General features: G+C 40.7%; 1 protein-coding gene across 1 annotated transcript; it reads left to right on the top strand.

Moving 5' to 3' along the window:
* The first annotated feature begins 313 nt into the window (after positions 1–313).
* LOC122736814 (zinc finger protein 501-like) lies at positions 314–17280 on the top strand. Its single transcript, XM_043979219.1, has 2 exons — positions 314–414; positions 13173–17280. The coding sequence occupies exon 2, from the start codon at positions 13211–13213 to the stop codon at positions 14240–14242; it is 1032 nt and encodes a 343-aa protein (XP_043835154.1). The 5' UTR covers positions 314–414; positions 13173–13210; the 3' UTR covers positions 14243–17280.
* The last annotated feature ends 739 nt before the right edge of the window (positions 17281–18019 follow it).

Raw genomic sequence — 18019 nt, 5'->3', positions numbered from 1 at the left:
TCCCCAGCTCAGACTCTGTCCTCAGACAACCCCCTAGCTGAGTGACCCTGGGCGAGTCCCTCTGCTTGCCTCACTTTTCTCATCTGTCCAAAGACGACGAAAACACCTACCTCCCATGGGATCATATTGGTAAAGCGCTTAGCACCAAGCCTGGCACAGAGTAGGCGCTTCATAAAAGCTGCCCTCCTTTATCCCTCCCCTCTCCTCCCTCCTTTTCCAGAGGACACGAAGCCCACGAAGAGCCCAGCTGGGCGCCTAGAGCGTCACCGGAAGTGCCGTGAGGCTTGGACTAACGGTGGGCGGGAGGCCGGGGAGCACTTCCGGCCCAAGATGCGGCTCGGGCTGTGTGTGGTGTGTACACGTCCGGGGCTCGAGGAGATCTGGTGAATCAGCGAGTGTGGCCCAGGGCTTCGGGTAAGCCCGCGCGGTATAATCTGCCCCGGGCTTTGGGGGTTGCGCGCGCCGCTGAGGCCTCCTTGGGGAGAGCCTGAGGACGCTGTAGCGGGCTCGGGCCGCCAACCAGATCGCTGTGCGCGTGCGCGTGGTGGCGGAGGTGAGGGTCCGGGACTTGGGCGTGTGTCGATTCCCCGAGACTGCACAGTCTTCTTGTACGCCTGTGTGTTACGGGCGTCGTGGTTTGTCACGTGCTCAGTGTGCTCCTGCGTAGGTGCGCGATGAAGGCGAGAGGTTGTGTGACAGACTGTGTGCTACCTTTGTATCCCCAGCGCATAGTTTAGCGCTTGCTCGGTACGCAGTAGGTGCCTAATAAATGCTTGCTGCCTGACTGCTCGGGGTGGGGTGGGGAAGTGTTTCTCTCGTTAGAAACGTCAGGAAACAGAAGAGGTTAATGATAATTTAACTTAACTTGTTCTAACTAGACGATGTAGTGACTTGGGCCCCCTCCCTCCCCAGCCAGCTTCGCTCCATGCCTTCTTCCTAAAGTGCCTTCAGTAGTTTCCCATTTTTTAGAGGATAAAAGACCACACACCTCAGGGTCCACGGGCGATGTCGTCACCGTCATCATCACCATCATCATCATGAAGGTGCTGTGCTGTAATAGAAAAAGGCCAGCATCTGGCTCAGGGGACCAATGTGCTCCAGGCTTATTATTTCTGTGACTTTGAGCAGGACCTCAGTTTCCCTGTTTTATGAGGGGGTCTAATGATAAATGCCTTCCAAAGCTGCTTCTGGTTCTAAGACCCATGATATTAGGCAGTAGGGAGCCACTGAAGAAACTCATAACTGGATGTCCTGGAGACATCATTAATTCCAAAGGAGAGTTACCTCCTTCTCCCTTCCTCTCCCCCCCAAATTAATGCTTTTAAATGCAAAAATAAAATGCATGGGTTTACAAAGAAAATCAATTCACATTGAAATAGTCATCAAAATATTTTGAAGAACAAACTCACTGAGGCCATTAAAACCTCCTCATTTACTGGGCAGCAGAAATTAGGCCTGTGTCCAGGGCTGGCCCTCTAGCCAATTGGCCTAGGCCACACTGCCTCCCTTATTTATCAGTAGGACATGATGATTCATTAGGGAGGCAGAAAACACAATAGTGCTTGATTCAGTTCATGTCTGACTTTGGGATCAGGAAAGATTTTATGGAAGAAATGACATTTGAATTGACCTTTAAAGAATGGTTAGGAATTGAGTAGATAAAAGGAGATCAGTGAAGGCTTTTCTAGACATAGAGGTGGGTTAGGAATAGGCCCTGGACCTGGGATTTCATCTATAGAGAAATCTGAGTTAAGGAAAACCCCTCTACTGATGCAAGTTGGTACCTTCTCTTCAACATATGGCCTTGGAGCATTTCTAGAGCTTGGGAAACCTAAGTGACTTGCTCATGATCCCAAGCAGTACATGATACAGGTAGGACTGAGACCAGGTTCTCTTGGCTAGCTCTCTCCAGGGGGACAGCTAGGTGGCACAGTGGATAAAGCATCGGCCCTGGATTCAGGAGGACCTGAGTTCAAATCCCACCTCAGACACTTGACACTAGCTGTATGACCCTGGGCAAGTCACTTAACCCTCATTGCCCCGCCAAAAAAAAAAAAAAAAGACTAGCTCTCTCCTCAGCCAAAGGAAATAGGCATGGAAAAAATGGAGTTGATAAAAGCACCTCTCCCCCTGGGATGTGAGCACCAAATGAAATAACATGTAAAGGGCTTTACAAATCTTAAAGTGCTATGTAAATACCAGCTAATACCAAGGCAAGAAAATGTAATGTTTGTTATGGAGAAGGGGAGCAGTCCAATTTGGCCAGAATATGGAGAAGAATATAAAACAGACTGGAATGGTAAAGGGAGACCTTGAATGCTAGGCAAAGGAGTGTGTACATTACTCAGAAGGTAACAGGGAGACTTTGAAAGGTTTGTGAACAGTTCTGTCAGTGTATGATGAATGAATGGGGTGGAGGGGTTCAGAGGATAGTGAAAGTGGAAACCCCTGTTCCCATTATGGTGGTCCAGACAGGCCTGTAATGAAAGCCTGTACAGAGGAAGAGAAAGGAAGGAATGGCCTTGGGGGATGTTGGAAGAAGTGGAGTTGATGGGGCTTGTTAACTGACAGAGTATGAGAGATTAGAGAAAAGTCAAAAACACTAATTGCCTCACATCTGGATCTTATCTTCACTACCTTCAGCCAGTCCCTCATAGATATACACTAGACCATGAATTTTGTGAAGGTAGGGATTGGTTCTTGTTTATTTTTACCTCCTCTATGAAGAGAAATTCAACTGGATAAACATTTATTAAGCCCCAACCATCTCTGTATCTCACATGCTCAGCTGCTTGTTAGACATTTCTTCTCGGATGTCCCACTAGTATTTCAAATTCAGTATGTCCAAAATGGAATTTATTTTGTCTCCCTCCCTTCCCCACACGTACATGCCAAACTTGGTCCTTCTTCAGACTTCCCCAGTTCTGATGAGAGCAGCACCATTCTTTCAATAACCCAGATTCATTACTTCAAAGTCAGTGGGATAAGACTCAAATAGAAATGGGAGCTGCTAACCCGTATGTAAAGATCCACATATTGACTGAGAAAACAGTATCTTGATATTATCTCTTTTTTATTGTATTTTTAGTTATTTTGTTAAGTATTTTCCAATCACATTTGACTCTGGGTCAGTCCACACTTGGGAGCGTTATGGGCCCTGTGTTTGCTCAAGGTCATCCTTCCCTGCATCAGTGCTCTCCCACTCCAAGAGAGTTCTCCTAACAAGTAAAAAATTAAGCAAAACTAACAATACAGCGACCTAATCTGAAAGGGTATGCAGCATTCCATATCAGTAGTAGGTATCTCTGTCTTTATTTTTTAAATAAACAACTTAATTTTATTTCCCTTCCTCCCCCCCCATTTAAAAAAAAAGAAAGAAAACAAAAATTCCTTGTAACAAATATACATAGTCAAGCAAAAAAAAATTCCCTCCTTGGTTTATATGCAGAAATACAGGTCTCTCTCTATCCTCAATCCATTGCATTGATCGGATTTCTTGAAATTTTCTGAATTGTTTGTCTTTATGGTGTTGTTTTGACTGTAAAAGTCATTCTTCTGGTCCTGCTCATTTTATTTTTCATCAGTTTATAAAAATCTTCCAAATTGTTCATTTTTATAATACTGATTTCATAGTATAAATTGTTCTTCTGGTTCTGATTAGTCTTCATCAGTTCATTAGTATTGCATCATCATGGAGCCGCTAGGTGGCACAGTGAATAGAGCACTGGCTCTGAAGTTGGGAAGACCTGAATTTAAATCTCATCTCAGGTGCTTATTACCTGTGTGACCTTAGGCATGTCACTTAATTCCAATTGCCTTAAACATCTAGGACCATCTCTAGTCAACATATATCTTGCCACTGGACCCAGATGACTCTGGAGGAGAGAGTGAAGTTGTTGACTTTGCACAGCCCTCTCTCACTTAAATCCAATTCACTCCGAGTCCTGACATCACCTCCCAATGTCATGGTCCTCTTCAAGAATGAAGGACAAACGGGCAGCTAGGTGGCGCAGTGGATAAAGCACTGGCCCTGGATTCAGGAGGACCTGAGTTCAAATCAAGCCTCAGACACTTGACATTTACTAGCTGTGTGACCCTGGGCAAGTCACTTAATCCTCATTGCCCCGCAAAAAAAGCAACCAAACAAACAAAAAGAATGAAGGACAAACAACAACAACAGTGTTTCATCATATTCATATATCACCATTTATTCAGCAGTTCCTCATTTGATGACCATCCCTTTAGTTTCCAGGTATTTCGCCACCACAAAAAGTACTGCTATAAATATTTTTGTACACTTGGATCTTTTCCTATTTCTTTGGGTATAGGCCTAGCAGTAGTATGGGATCAGAGGGCATGAACTATTTAGTAACTTTTTTGTGTAGAATTCCAAATGGTTTTTTTGAATGGTAGTACTCATTCATAGGTCCAATGACAGTGCTTTAATATTCCTGTTACCCCAGCAGCTAGGTGGTGCAGTGGATAAAGCACTGGCCCTGGGTTCCAGCCTCAGACACTTGACACTTATTAGCTGTGTGACCATGGACAAGTCACTTAACCCTCATTGCCCCCCCCCAAAATATATATATATGTGTGTGTGTATATATGTATACATATATATATATATATATTCCTGTTATCCCACAGTCCCACTATGTGTATCTGAGGTCCATTCTAATTCTAACACTTCGTGGTTATATATACCTTTTGTGGTATAGCTAACACTTGCATCCTCAGATTGAGAATTCTCACTTTTGAGTTGAATCCCTCCTTGCCTCCTAATCTCACTTTCTCATCTCTTGGAATTTCTTCCTAGCAACTCCCACCACCTTCTCTACTTCCTTTGTTGTGAATTAGAAGTCTCTTTACTACATAAAGAATGGCTGGTGATTTTGTGTACTTTCCTTAAGAGTTTGGTACTTGTTTTTGGTTTTTTGGTTTTTTGGTGAGGCAGTTGGGGTTAAGTGACTTGCCCAGGGTCACACAGCTAGTAAGTGTTAAGTGTCTGAGGCCGGATTTGAACTCAGGTCCTCCTGAATCCAGGGCCAGTGCTCTATCCACTGCACCACCTAACTGCCCCATGGTACTTGTTTTTAAGAAGAACTACATTATTTTTGTTGTGTTTGAGTATTTGGAAATAAAAGTTGCTAGTATTTTTTTGTGGAATCTATCTCTATAAATATGCCCTGGAGTGATGATTCTTATGCAGGCAAGAGGGATAGACTAGTCAGTACCTTGTAGCAGTTTCCAGTGCCTTCCCTGTGCAGGGACCTTTGTTGGGCTACATTGAGGGGAAGACTATAATCTGGGTTCTCAAATATTATCTTCCACACCATGATGAAGCACTACAGGAGAGGACATGGTGTAGTGGAAAGATAGGAAGTCTGAGGACCAGAGTTTAAATATGGCCTCTGCCACTTCCTTTGTGACTAAGCAAGTCACATTCTCTGGGCCTCAGTTTCTTTATTTATAAAATGAGAGGTTTGGACCAGATGAACTCTGAAGTCATTTCCAACTCTCTTTAATCCTATGATAATTCAGGAACTCACAGTTTATCAGGCTAGTTAATACACATATACTTTTTTTGGAGGGGGGTGGCAGGGCAATGAGGGTTAAGTGACTTGTCCAGGGTCACACAGCTAGTAAGTGTCAAGTGTCTGAGGTCAGATTTGAACTCAAGTCCTCCTGAATCCAAGGCCAATACTTTATCCACTGCACCACCTAGCTGCCCCTCCACATACACTTCTTAAAAAAATAAGTTATTGATACATTTTGTTTTTTATATCACCTTCATTTCCCAATATATCACTCCCCTTCCCCCTACCCATTGAGCCATCCTTTGTAATAGAGGGAAAAAGAAAGAGGAAAAATATGCAGATCATCAAAACCAATCAGCAGATCAACTGAAGCTGTCAGGTAAATTCATATACTTCATTGGTGTGGGTACTCTTAACATCTGAGTCAGACTGAAGACCTTCCACTCCTTAGCAGATGGCTTCTGTAGCTAATATATTTATCACCTGGTGGCCACTCTTCTGTCCATGATCTCATTTAGCTAGAGCTAGGCTGGTCCTCAGACAACACATATATTCTGTCCCTGGAGCTGTACCTGCAGCCTCTCCATCTTGGTTTGACTTAGCAGAGCTATATAGCCTTCGACAATTTCTACTCGCTCCCACAAAATGAAGAGGACTTTAAAGAGGACTCTTTAATGTAAAAGAGGGGTAGTAATGAGGGCCTGTGGAGTAGCAGCATTGCTTAAAAGAAAAATACAGGGTGTTCCCAAAGTCTGTGTGCAGGAGCCTCACTTTGGGAGCTTTGGGGACACCCTTTATTGTCTCATATTAATTGTTCACTAAGCACATAGAAACCAGTTGTAAAGAAATTCACTAAGTTAATCAAATCCTGGCTGGCTCGACAAAAACTGTGGGGACCAGTTTTTAACTGGGGAGTGTTAGCTAAGCAGCTCGCTGCAATATTGGGGCAAGGAAGGAGACCGGCAGCCTCCCTCAAAACAGAACAGGATTTATTTGAACAAGAATGAACTTAAAAAAAACACACACACAAACAGGATCAGTAGTATCAAGGGAAAGGAAATAAAATGGGGAAAGGGAAATTATACAGCCTGAAAAAATACCACCACCCAGGAATCAGCTGAGAATACACAGCAGAGCTCCTGTCCCCTTCCAGCTTTGAGCTAGAATGCCAGGAAAAAAAAACAACAAACCAACTTCTTTCCTCCCCACACACTCCACACAGCCCCAGCCAATTGGATGGCCACGCTGAGTCACATGACTGCCCTCACTAGGCTTCCAGTCATTATAATTTTGCCAGGCTCATGTAGGCGTTGGCAAATGGTGATGATGTGAGGTGCCAGCACCATGGCAACAGCTACAACCAGTGGGTGGAGCACTGTGTGGTTTGCAGAGCCCCAGGCCAGTGCTCGCCGAAGCATAAAAACCTCAAATAACAATTAATTCTTTACATAGTCAACATATATTTGTGGGAGATAACAAAAATAAATGAATGATAAATAGATCCCTTGTGTTGCTATATCACTCACTGTTGGTTGATTTCATAAGTGGGTCCATAAATGGTTGAAAACTTTGTATGCATTCATTAATATGTACCTTAAAGCCATCTTTTGTTCTGGTAGCTTTTCTTGGAACTGATTCTGTGGATAATATGTGTTTTACAGAGTTCCTGAACTTAAGATCTTTTTTACCGTTGAAGTAGAATTCTCATACAGGGACAAAGAGAAATGAAACAGTCCCAGCCCTCAAGGAGCTTAACAGATTATACCCAACAACTCTCAGTTACACAGATCTTTCATTAAAAATTATTTTTTTAGGGGCAGCTAGGTGGCGCAGTGGATAAAGCATCGACCCTGGATCCAGGAGGACCTGAGTTCAAATCCAGCCTCAGACACTTGACACTAGCTGTGTGACCCAGGGCAAGTCACTTAACCCCCATTGCTCTGCAAAAAAAAACAAACAAACAAACAAACAAAAATATTTATTAAGTGCCTACAATGTGCCAGGCACTGTACTAAGCCCCGAGGCTATAAAAAGAAGCTCCCTGGGGACCTCACCAGCTATTGGGAGATACACATAGACAACTGTTATATATAACAAATAGGAAACAATTAAAAGAGGGAAGGAAAAAATTTAAGAGGGGTTGGGAAAGGTTTTTGTAAAAGATGGGATTTTAGTTGGGGCTTAAAGGAAGCCAGGGAAACCCATACATGAAGATAAAGAGGGAGAGCATTCCAGGCACAAGGGAGGAACAGAGAAAATGCCTAGAGCCAAGAGATGGAGCTTCTTGTTTGTGGAGCAGTCAGGAAGCCAGTGTCATTGGATCAAAGAGTACATGTTGAGGAATGATGTGAGAAGACTGGAAAGGTAGGAAAGGGCTGGGTTACGAAGGGCTTTGAAGGCCAGAGTTTTGTATTTGAGCCTGGAGGTGATAAGGAGTCACTGAAGTTTATTGCGGGGAAGGGTGGGGTTGGAGTTGGGTGGATGTTTGGGCTATTTCTAGAAGATTAAAGGAATGAGAGAGGAAAAGATTTAAGATGAAAACATTTGTTGCTAATGGGATAGATATTCCAAAGGGCACAGGGAAGGGTCAGGTTGAATTTGGTTGGGACTTTGGGATAGGAAGGTTGATAGGGCATAAGGAATTGGTTGGTTTTGGAGTGAGAGCGTGAGAGATGCACAAAGTATGAAGGGAAGTGTGAGGAAGTAAGGATTGTTTGCTGGGGGTGGGGAGGGCCATGTCAAAGAAGATTTTTATGAAGGAGAGGTAGCACCTGACCTGGGCAGGAATGGAGGAATAGGTCCAAGACAATGCCGAAAGACTTATGGTGGAAAATACTCTCCACATTCAGAAAAAGAACTGTGGAGTCTGAATGCAGATTGAAGCATACTATTTTTACTTTTGTTGTTGCCTTTTTTGTTATTGTTCTCGTTTATTTTTTCTTGTGTTTTTGTTTCCTTTTATGCTGATTCTTCTCTTACAACATGACTAATGTGGAAATATGTTTAACATGATTGTAATGTATAATGTATATCAGATTGCTTGCTGGCCTTGGGAGGGGGGAGGGAAGAGAGGGTGGGAGAAAAAAGAACTCAAAAAAATATCTTTACATGTAATTGGAAATTTTTTTATTTTAAAAAAGAATGGAGAGATAGGGATAGCTAATTCCATCCCCTGTATTTTGATTCTTACTAAGATCAATTTAAGAGGATGAAATTTCTCAACTTTGTCCCCAGCTTCAGAGTTCATTCAATTTGGGGATCTGTGGCCTTGTCTTCCCTGACTACAATGGATTCCACTTTAATAATAAAGCTGCCTTCATTTCTTAGTTCAAGGAGACATGGGTTCAAGTCCCAGCTCTGATGCCAGATGTGTGGCCATGAGCAAGTCATATAGTTTTAAATTTGTATTGATGCCTTTGTTTTTGTTTGTGTGTTTTTTACCATCACCTTCATTTCCAAATCTTTCCCTCCTCCTTTCCCTACCTGAAGACATATCCCTTATAACAACGAGAGGGAGACAAAAAAGAAATGTAGGCACTTCATTTGAGTCTGACAACATATTTGACATCTACAGTCCTCTTCTGCCAAGAAGGGAGGGAGGGTACATTTTTTTATTTTTGGTTTAACTTGTGGAACATTTACTTCTCTTTTTTTGTTCTTCCTATTACATTGTTGTATACATTTTTATCTTTGCTTGGCTTACTTTACTAAGGTAAATTACTCTTTAAGCCTTATCTATAAAATAGGAATCAGGGTATTTGCTCTGCCTACATAGTGTAACGATTGGAATAACGCCACCTGCTGGATACTTACTGTAGAGGAGTTCTGCCCATGAAGGGAAGGTCTTTGAGGGCAAGACCAGGAGTCAGGAAGTGACGCGGGCTAGTGGGAGGAGGAAGGAAGAGACTGGCGCTCAGTCTCGCTCTTTTTCCTGAGGACGCTGGCGGAGAAGGGAGCTAGAAATGTGCTCTCCCTTTAATAGATAGAAATCTAGGCCTTTTTCTCTCTCTTTACCAAATTCTTATTCTCCTTAATAAATGCTTAAAAGTCTAACTCTTGCTAAAGCTTATAATTTATTGGCGACCACTCATTAGATATTTTAGACAGACTAGCTAGAATTTTAACCCTTAACAGATGGCTGACCACGAAGAGGAAAGCTAACCCTCAGTCTTCTTCTGATCTGCTGGTTGGGTAAGAAATTTCCCCTCCCTCTCCCTTTAACTGCTAAGTACTGGCGTACTGGCTGTGTTTTTCCTTTGAATTTTTTCGAATGGACCTTTTAAACTCCCTAATTATCCTATTTTTGATTTTGGTCTGTTTAACCAGACAAATGGGAGATAAGATCATGTTAATGCTTTGTTTTTGTGGATTTTCTATTTTTCTTTTTATTTTTGTTAAAAGAGCCAGCAACTTACTCACACAAGGAAATATCTCTCCCTCTCCCAACCATGCTTTTTCAGAGAAACCTGAAGAGATTCCCGCAGCTTTTCCCAGTTCTAACACTAATTGTTGCTCTAATTTTGCATGCCTGGAGGCAATGACCCACCCTCTAGAAGCTTTTAATCCCCTAGCACCTGGAGGCAAAGTGGGGGAAGAGGAATCCAGGCCTGAGTTCAAAATCAAGTCTGATTCAAATTGCTCTGGTCCCTCCCCTCCTCTCCAGACCCCACCCTCTACTCCTCCTATGGCCAAGCCCATTGCTTCCCCTGCCTGGGAAGTCCAGAGATCTGATGCGCATGCTCAACTTTTTCTACCTGCATTTGCAGCTTCAGGCTCAGCCCTTCCCCGGCCTGGCTGTGCTTTTGAGACAATCTTAGAAAACTCTTTAAATTCCAGATATGCTTGTTTTGTTCATAATTTTGCTAACCTGCTTTTGTCTTTAATTAGTAATCTTATAAAGCATTTGTATGGTGAAAAGACTGACAGACAATATAAAGGGGTTAAAGAAGAAAAACTTAAACTGAATAAGAATGACAACCATCAACATAGTTCAAGACTCTGCTTCTTTTGCCATGGAAGGGTATATATTTTAGAGAAATGTAGAAGTAAGCAGCAAGGTATTGATGCGAGTGTTGGGGATTTTAGATATCGGAATCAAAAGTGTTCTGAATTCACTCAGAGTATTAATGTCAGTTCAGAGGTTACATAGGATTTCTATGCTATTATATATACATTTTGAAATTAATGGTATGGGTTTATTTTCATAGAGATTTTCATGCTTTTGAGATTGTGTCTTATACTTAGTTTTTAAAACAAGGAGAATATTTGTAAAAGCTTTTTATAGTCATGTGATCAAGTTTATATTTTATAATACTCTTATTGATATTAAGTTCATATTCATTTAGATTTCCTTAGTTTGAATTTCACTGTCTTTTATTGTTCCATTTGTATTTTCTTCTATTCATTTGTCTATCTAATTTTGAAACATGGCAAGATGGTTTTGATTTCATAATACAATGTTAATTCTAGGAGTATTGTGCTCCCATATTCTGAGTTGTTTGTTTTTGTTATTTTTTCTCAACTGATTATTTGATCAAACTCTTTAAAGCATTTCCCTGGCAAATTGGTTGCCATGGCAAGTGTAAATTGATTCTAGAAGTATTATTTTTGATAAGCATATTCCAAAAAAAAAAAAAAAGAGGGGAACATTTGTAAAAGTTTTCTTTTTTCAAAAAAAAAAAAGTTCTTTGAGATTCTGTTGTGCTTTAACTTGTATTTAAGTATGTTCTGATTTTTCACAAAAGTAATTGTATACTAAGTAAAAAAAAAGGGTATTATTTGAAATTGTTGCATAATTATATATTATATTTTGAGTCAAGATGTATTCACATTTTTTGCAATCATTTATTATCCTCAATTTTAAATCCATATGAGACTTGGATTATGGGAACTTATCATTTAAGACATTAATTGCCTTTATTCTGAGTTATCAGATGCCAGTTGGCCAAGATGCCATCCAATCACAAGAGGAATACATGCAAGAGCAGACACTGAACTGTCACATGAGGGGAGACATGCATGAAGTCAAGGTATGGCCGAGGGAACGGCTTTTGACAAATGTTGAGGTTGGATTCTCTTGGTTTAATATTTTATTCTCTTTTTCCCCACAATATTGTACAGATGGCTGGAAGTATTCATCCCACCCATCTCACTTCTACACCTGGCTTCTATGCTCCCTCCTATATGCCTGATGCCATGGACATCTCAATCCCATGCATCTGATTAAGTCTGACTCAGTTTCTTCCAATATGTTTGGTGGCATGGACATATATTCCATCCACCTATTTTAAGCCTGGCATACTGTATGGGCAGTACATATCGCTCAAGTGTGGGAATGCTCATATCCCATCATTTCTCTGTTCTTTTATGGTAACCCCCATAATTATCTCAGGTGTCATGATAAATACAGTGTTGAATTTGGCCTTGACACCTGTTACCAATTATATTAGATTTTTTAATTTCTCATAATGGCATGAGGATAATTAGGCAGATGATGCAAAAAGTGATGAAACAAAGATAAAAAATTATTTTTAATAATTAATATCGCAGCAATTGTCTTCTCAATTACCCTCCATAAGGGGGGGACTATAGTAATATTATAACTTTAAAGAATGGTTCAATTTTTGTTTTATTATATGTTTCATGTGTAACAACTAAGATTCTGAATTCCCTTAGACATGTTTTTGAGAACTTTCATTGTTTGATTTGATTATTGACAAAGCTATTTTAAAGTTGTGTTAAGCTCAATTTTGTAGGAAGTTTTCCTGGCTGATTACCAGCATCCACACCTCAACCCCTGAAAAGACTTCCATTCCACGACTACACCTAGAGGACATCTGAGAAAAGACTTTCAGAGACTTTAAATGAACAGTTTTGATTTGTTCTTTTTGTTGGTTTTTTTCTCTTTCTGTTATAATATACACCATCTGTAACATGTATTCTCTGCAGAGGCCCTCCCTTTGCAAGACTAATGTCAAAGCGTCGGTTCATGAGGACAAAAAAAAAATCGCCCCTCTGGACAAAACTTTCCTCTCTTCCTTTTCTATATTGTTGTTCACATATTATTAGTTAGCAATAGTTATCATATTGTTTTTACTGTTCCGTCAAGGAAACATTTTGTTTCTTGAGGAACAACAGGGGGGACTGTAACGATTGGAATAACGCCACCTGCTGGATACTTACTGTAGAGGAGTTCTGCCCATGAAGGGAAGGTCTTTGAGGGCAAGACCAGGAGTCAGGAAGTGACGCGGGCTAGTGGGAGGAGGAAGGAAGAGACTGGCGCTCAGTCTCGCTCTTTTTCCTGAGGACGCTGGCGGAGAAGGGAGCTAGAAATGTGCTCTCCCTTTAATAGATAGAAATCTAGGCCTTTTTCTCTCTCTTTACCAAATTCTTATTCTCCTTAATAAATGCTTAAAAGTCTAACTCTTGCTAAAGCTTATAATTTATTGGCGACCACTCATTAGATATTTTAGACAGACTAGCTAGAATTTTAACCCTTAACAATAGGAAAGCATTTGGTAAATGTGAATCATCATCACCACCATCATCTTATCCAATGGCCCTTTCCCTCCCTCAGAAATCAGATGCCATTTGTGTGTAATGGATCTTGTTTGTCTGTTTATTTTTTTGTTTCAGATTGTGGGACTAGAACTGAGAAGAGTGGATTCCAAATCATGGCAGTTCCTGAAAGAGAATCATATCCAGCCATGTCCAGATTCCTAAAAGGTTGCCCACAAGAATTGGAATGTCATCAATCTTGCAAAAGTGAGGAAAGTATAGAGATACAGAAAGATTCCTTGATTGGAACAGGTTTTGACAAGAAAGCTCTTCAAGGGGAGAAAGACTTCAGTGCCGGCTCAAATCTTGGTACACATCAACAGAGTACTACCGGACAACTTTATAAATGTAATACATGTAACAAAAGCTTCAAATGTTACTCGGATGTTATTAAACATCAAAGATTTCATACTGTAGAAAAACCTTATGAATGTGGGGAATGTGGGAAGACCTTCAGTCAGAGCTCAGATGTTATTAAACACCACAGGATTCATTCTGGAGAGAAACCCTATGAATGTAGTGACTGTGGGAAGGCTTTTATTCACAGCTCACATGTGGTCAGACATCAGAGAATTCATAGTGGAGAGAAACCCTATAAATGCAACGAATGTGGCAAAGCCTTCAGCCAGGGTTCAAATCTTATACGTCATAAGAGAATTCATACTGGAGAGAAGCCCTATGAATGTAATGAATGTGGCAAAGCTTTTAATCAGTTTTCATTACTTGTTGAACATGAGAGGATTCACACTGGAGAAAAACCATATGAATGTAAGGAATGTGGTAAAACGTTCAGTCGATGCTCAGGTTTTATAACTCATCAGAGGATTCATACTGGCAAAAAACCTTATGAATGTAATGAATGTGGAAAAACATTCAGTCGAAGCTCAGATATTATTAATCATCAGAGAATTCATACTGGAGAGAAGCCCTATGTATGTAAAGAATGTGGAAAAGCCTTCCGAGGTTGGTCAAGCTTTGTTCAGCACCAGAAAATTCATACAGGGGAAAAGCCCTATGAATGCAATGAATGTGGGAAAACCTTTATCCGGAGGACCCAGCTTACCAAACACCAGAGAATTCACACCAGAGAAAACCCTCTTAATAACCCTCCATATTTATTAATAGGGAGGAAGGAGAGCTTTGTTTAATAGATCATCCACTTTAGAGAAATCTCTAAAATATTAGAAGTTGCTAGAGAGCAGGTACCTTGTAATTTTTTTGTAATTCCTATCACGCCGTTCCTGGCTTAGCACCCCACATAAAGTACTAGTATTTTTTTCATCAAGAAATGTTTGTAGGTTAATTGTTTTGAAACATGTGTCTATTTCCCCATTACTCAGCACTCTCATATCTAAGAAGAACTTGGAATATATAGTGATGTGGATGTCTAGGGAGGAAAACTTTTTAAGAAGAAAGGGATTGGGGGGGCAGCTAGGATAGACCACTGGCCCTGGATTCAGGAGGACTTGAGTTCAAATCCGACCTCAGACACTTAACATTTACTAGCTGTGTGACCCTGGGCAAGTCACTTAACCCCAATTGCCTCACCAAAAAAAAGAAGAAGAAGAAGAAGGGGATGTTTTCCCGGACATTGTGAGGAGTACTACAAGCACTGAGAAGGATGAGAACTGGGGGAGGTCATTAAATGATCAAGGAGTCTTAATCAGGCCTCTTTTATTAACCACAACTCAGGAATTCTAGAAAGCAAAACAAAGAAAAGTAAGATGGGAGTAAATGATAGATAGCTTGAGAATCCTGTCTAAAATGTTAGAACCTGAAGGACTCTAAGAGATTGAGTACAATTCCCTTATTTTACAGATGGGCAACGTCTCTCCTCTTTTCCTCCCCAACCCTGCAGGAGCAGATAATGGTTCTTTGATGAAGAAGTGAACTGAATGTGCTTGATAGATCCAAGTGATCCAGTTTGAGAGGTTTGGAATCTCACAGACCAACTGATCATCCCTGCCAAGAGGTGGCAGCCTCTCAGTTCAGTGGATGTCAACAGCTGGGAAATTGGTGGAATATCAGGATTTCCTGGCAGAATCAGACATGTGCTTGCCCCCATGGTCTTAAAGGGAAATTCACAGGCAACATTTCCAAAGCCCAACCTTCTTTGTAGAGGAAAGATCTAAATTTTCTAGCCAGTGTGATCATAGAAACTAAGTTTCTGGTAGAGAGGAGAGAATTATAGATCATTGCCATCTATGGAGATTGCCTCCAGAGTAACCCCAAGGGTTTGGTGATCTGACATTGGAGGGAGAAAAGGGGAGTTTCTGAGCATTGTACTTCTTGTGGATAGAAAAGGATTATCCATGTGATGGGTAAAGTAATGAGAAATAGTAGACTTAAAACCACAATAAAGAGGAACTGGTGACCAGAATTTTGCTCCCTGTTTTACAGTGAATAGTTAGGACTGTAGCAAGTTCAATGAGTGTGTTTGCCTTCCAAGGGGAAGATCTAAACAGATTTCTCCTGAGGGGTGCTGTGTAAGATGTGGGAAAAGAGGTATTGCACCAGAGTGTCAGGGTCTTGTCAAGTTTGTTAACTTCTAAGGAGAGCTTAGAGGTAACTGAGTTAAGTATTATCTGTAACTGTTTATGGGCTCCTGAGAGGTACCTTTGTACCATCTATATTTTCTATCTGATAAAGTAAAGGCTATCTTTTACCTAGTATGAATTTGATTTCCTTTAGGGCTTGTAGACCTGGGGACCTTGTTGCTCATATTTGTGGAAACCCAGACATAAACATATTTGGATATTTCATGAAGTAAATTCTGTGTGGGGACACAATGAACCAAAGAAAATTCTATCATTCCTCCCTGTTCTTGTATTTGGAGAGTCTAAGGTATGAGTTAAAGTATAGGGAAGGAAATAACATTAAAAGGCAGCTGAAGGGGGCAGCTAGGTGGCGCAGTGGATAAAGCACCGGCCCTGGATTCAGGAGGACCTCAGTTCAAATCCGGCCTCAGACACTTGACACTTACTAGCTGTGTGACCCTGGGCAAGTCACTTAACCCCCATTGCCCTGCAACAAAAACAAAAATACATAAGGAAACAAAAGGCAGCTGAGCAGTGATCATTCTTTGTCCTGGAAGACAAGTAATGAACCATAACTTCTTTCTCTAGATCGAAGCATCTTAAGCTGTGAGTCACAACCCCATATGAAGTCATATAACTGAATGTAGGGGTTGCAAAAAATCTGACAACAGTAAAAGGTTATGTATACCTTTTTATATATCTATAAAAATTTCTTGGGCAAGAAGGGGTCAGAAGTGGAAAAATTTTCAGAATCCCTGTTCTAGATAGAGGGGGAGCTTGATAGGTGCATATTGTCAACTCTAACCTGTGAATGGCTTGGGATGAACAGAGCAGGCTAGAGACAGGAGAGGTAGGAATCAAAGAGAAGTTAAATTTTCAAAGTGAGGAAAGTGGCTTGTAAGCAAAGACACATGTGCTGGAGGCTGCCCCTAGTGGAGTGGCCTGAGGCACTCTGGGGAGATCTCAGTACTTATTCCAGTGGCGAGTGAGTGGGTAGTCCTAACAATGAAGGGTAACAGCAAGAATGTGACAAGTTTGATTCATTGCAGGACTTTCCAAGTTTGTTTAGTATTCATCCAGCTCAGAGAACACCTGGTGAATTACATGATTTTGCCAGAGAGTGATCGCAAAGGATTATTGTCTTGCGGAACTCAAGGCACAGGTTGCTTGCTGGGCCCTGGCTCTGGAAAACAGGGTATTTCCTAATATTTTGTCAGTATAGACTGTCAGACCCAGGAGCTATTTCAGTAGATTTTGACTGTTTTCCTTTGTTACAAGGGAGGTTTTAATGGAAGTAGGGAGGTTGAAGTGGGAATATGAATGAATAAAGCATTTATGAAGTGCTTACTATAGGCAAAACACTGTGCTGAGAACTGTCAAGACAAAAGACAGTCCCTGCTCCCAGGGAGCCAACACTATGAGAGAGACAACATATATGGAAAGTTTCTGCTGCAAGTGAAATGGGAAAGTCCCTTGGGTCTTAACAGTATACCTGATAGGAGGAGCAGGAAATGACTGGTATAAAAAAAGTCATGGATTAAAATTTTAAAATAGGGGAGAAGGGGAGTGTGAAGTTAGTTTCTTTCTCACAGAAAAACATTTTATTTTATTTGTTATAAATTTCATTTAATTTTTATTTCTATCTTTTTCTTGGTAGTGTTGTATTTTCCAATTACATATAAATATTATTTTCAACATTCGTTTTTGTAAGATTTTGAGTTCCAAATGTTTCTTCCTCCCTCCCTTCCTTCCCCCCGCTCTAAGACGGCAAGAAAGGTTATATATATACAATCATGTTATACATATTTCCATATTAGTCGTGTTGTAAAAGAAGAATCAGAATAAAAGGGAAAAACCACAAGAAAGAAAAAAAAAGTGAAAATAGTATGATTCAACCCGCATTCAGATTCCACAGTTCTTTTTCTGGATGTGGAGAGCATTTTCCATCATAAGTCTTTTGGAATTGTTTTGGATCATTGTATTGCTAAGAAGAGCTAAGTCTATCATAGGTGATTATGACACAATGTTGCTGTTACTATGTACGATGTTCTAGTTCTGCTCACTTCACTCAGTATCAATTCATGTAAGTTTTTCCAGGTTTTTCTGAACTCTGCCTGCTCATCATTTCTTATAGCACTATAGTATTCCATTACATTCATATACCACAACTTGTTCAGCCATTCCCCAACTGATAGGTTTTCCCTCAGTTTCCAATTCTTTGCTACCACAAAAGAGCTGCTATAAATATTTTTGTACATGTGGGTTCTTTTCCCTTTTTTATGATTTCTTTGGGATATAGACCTAATAGTGGTATTGCTGGGTTAAAGGGTATGCACAGTTTTATAGTCTTTTGGGCATAGTTCCAAATTGCTCTCCAGAATGGTAGGA

The sequence above is a fragment of the Dromiciops gliroides genome, chromosome 1, assembly GCF_019393635.1.
Source record: "Dromiciops gliroides isolate mDroGli1 chromosome 1, mDroGli1.pri, whole genome shotgun sequence".
NCBI lineage: Eukaryota > Metazoa > Chordata > Mammalia > Microbiotheria > Microbiotheriidae > Dromiciops > Dromiciops gliroides.
Note: the sequence above shows the minus strand (reverse complement) of the source record. Positions and strands in the feature narration are given on the sequence as shown.

Bases quoted from the DNA above. Each gene is read 5' to 3' on its own strand.
- LOC122736814 (XM_043979219.1), top strand. From the start codon at position 13,211: ATGGCAGTTCCTGAAAGAGAATCATATCCAGCCATGTCCAGATTCCTA.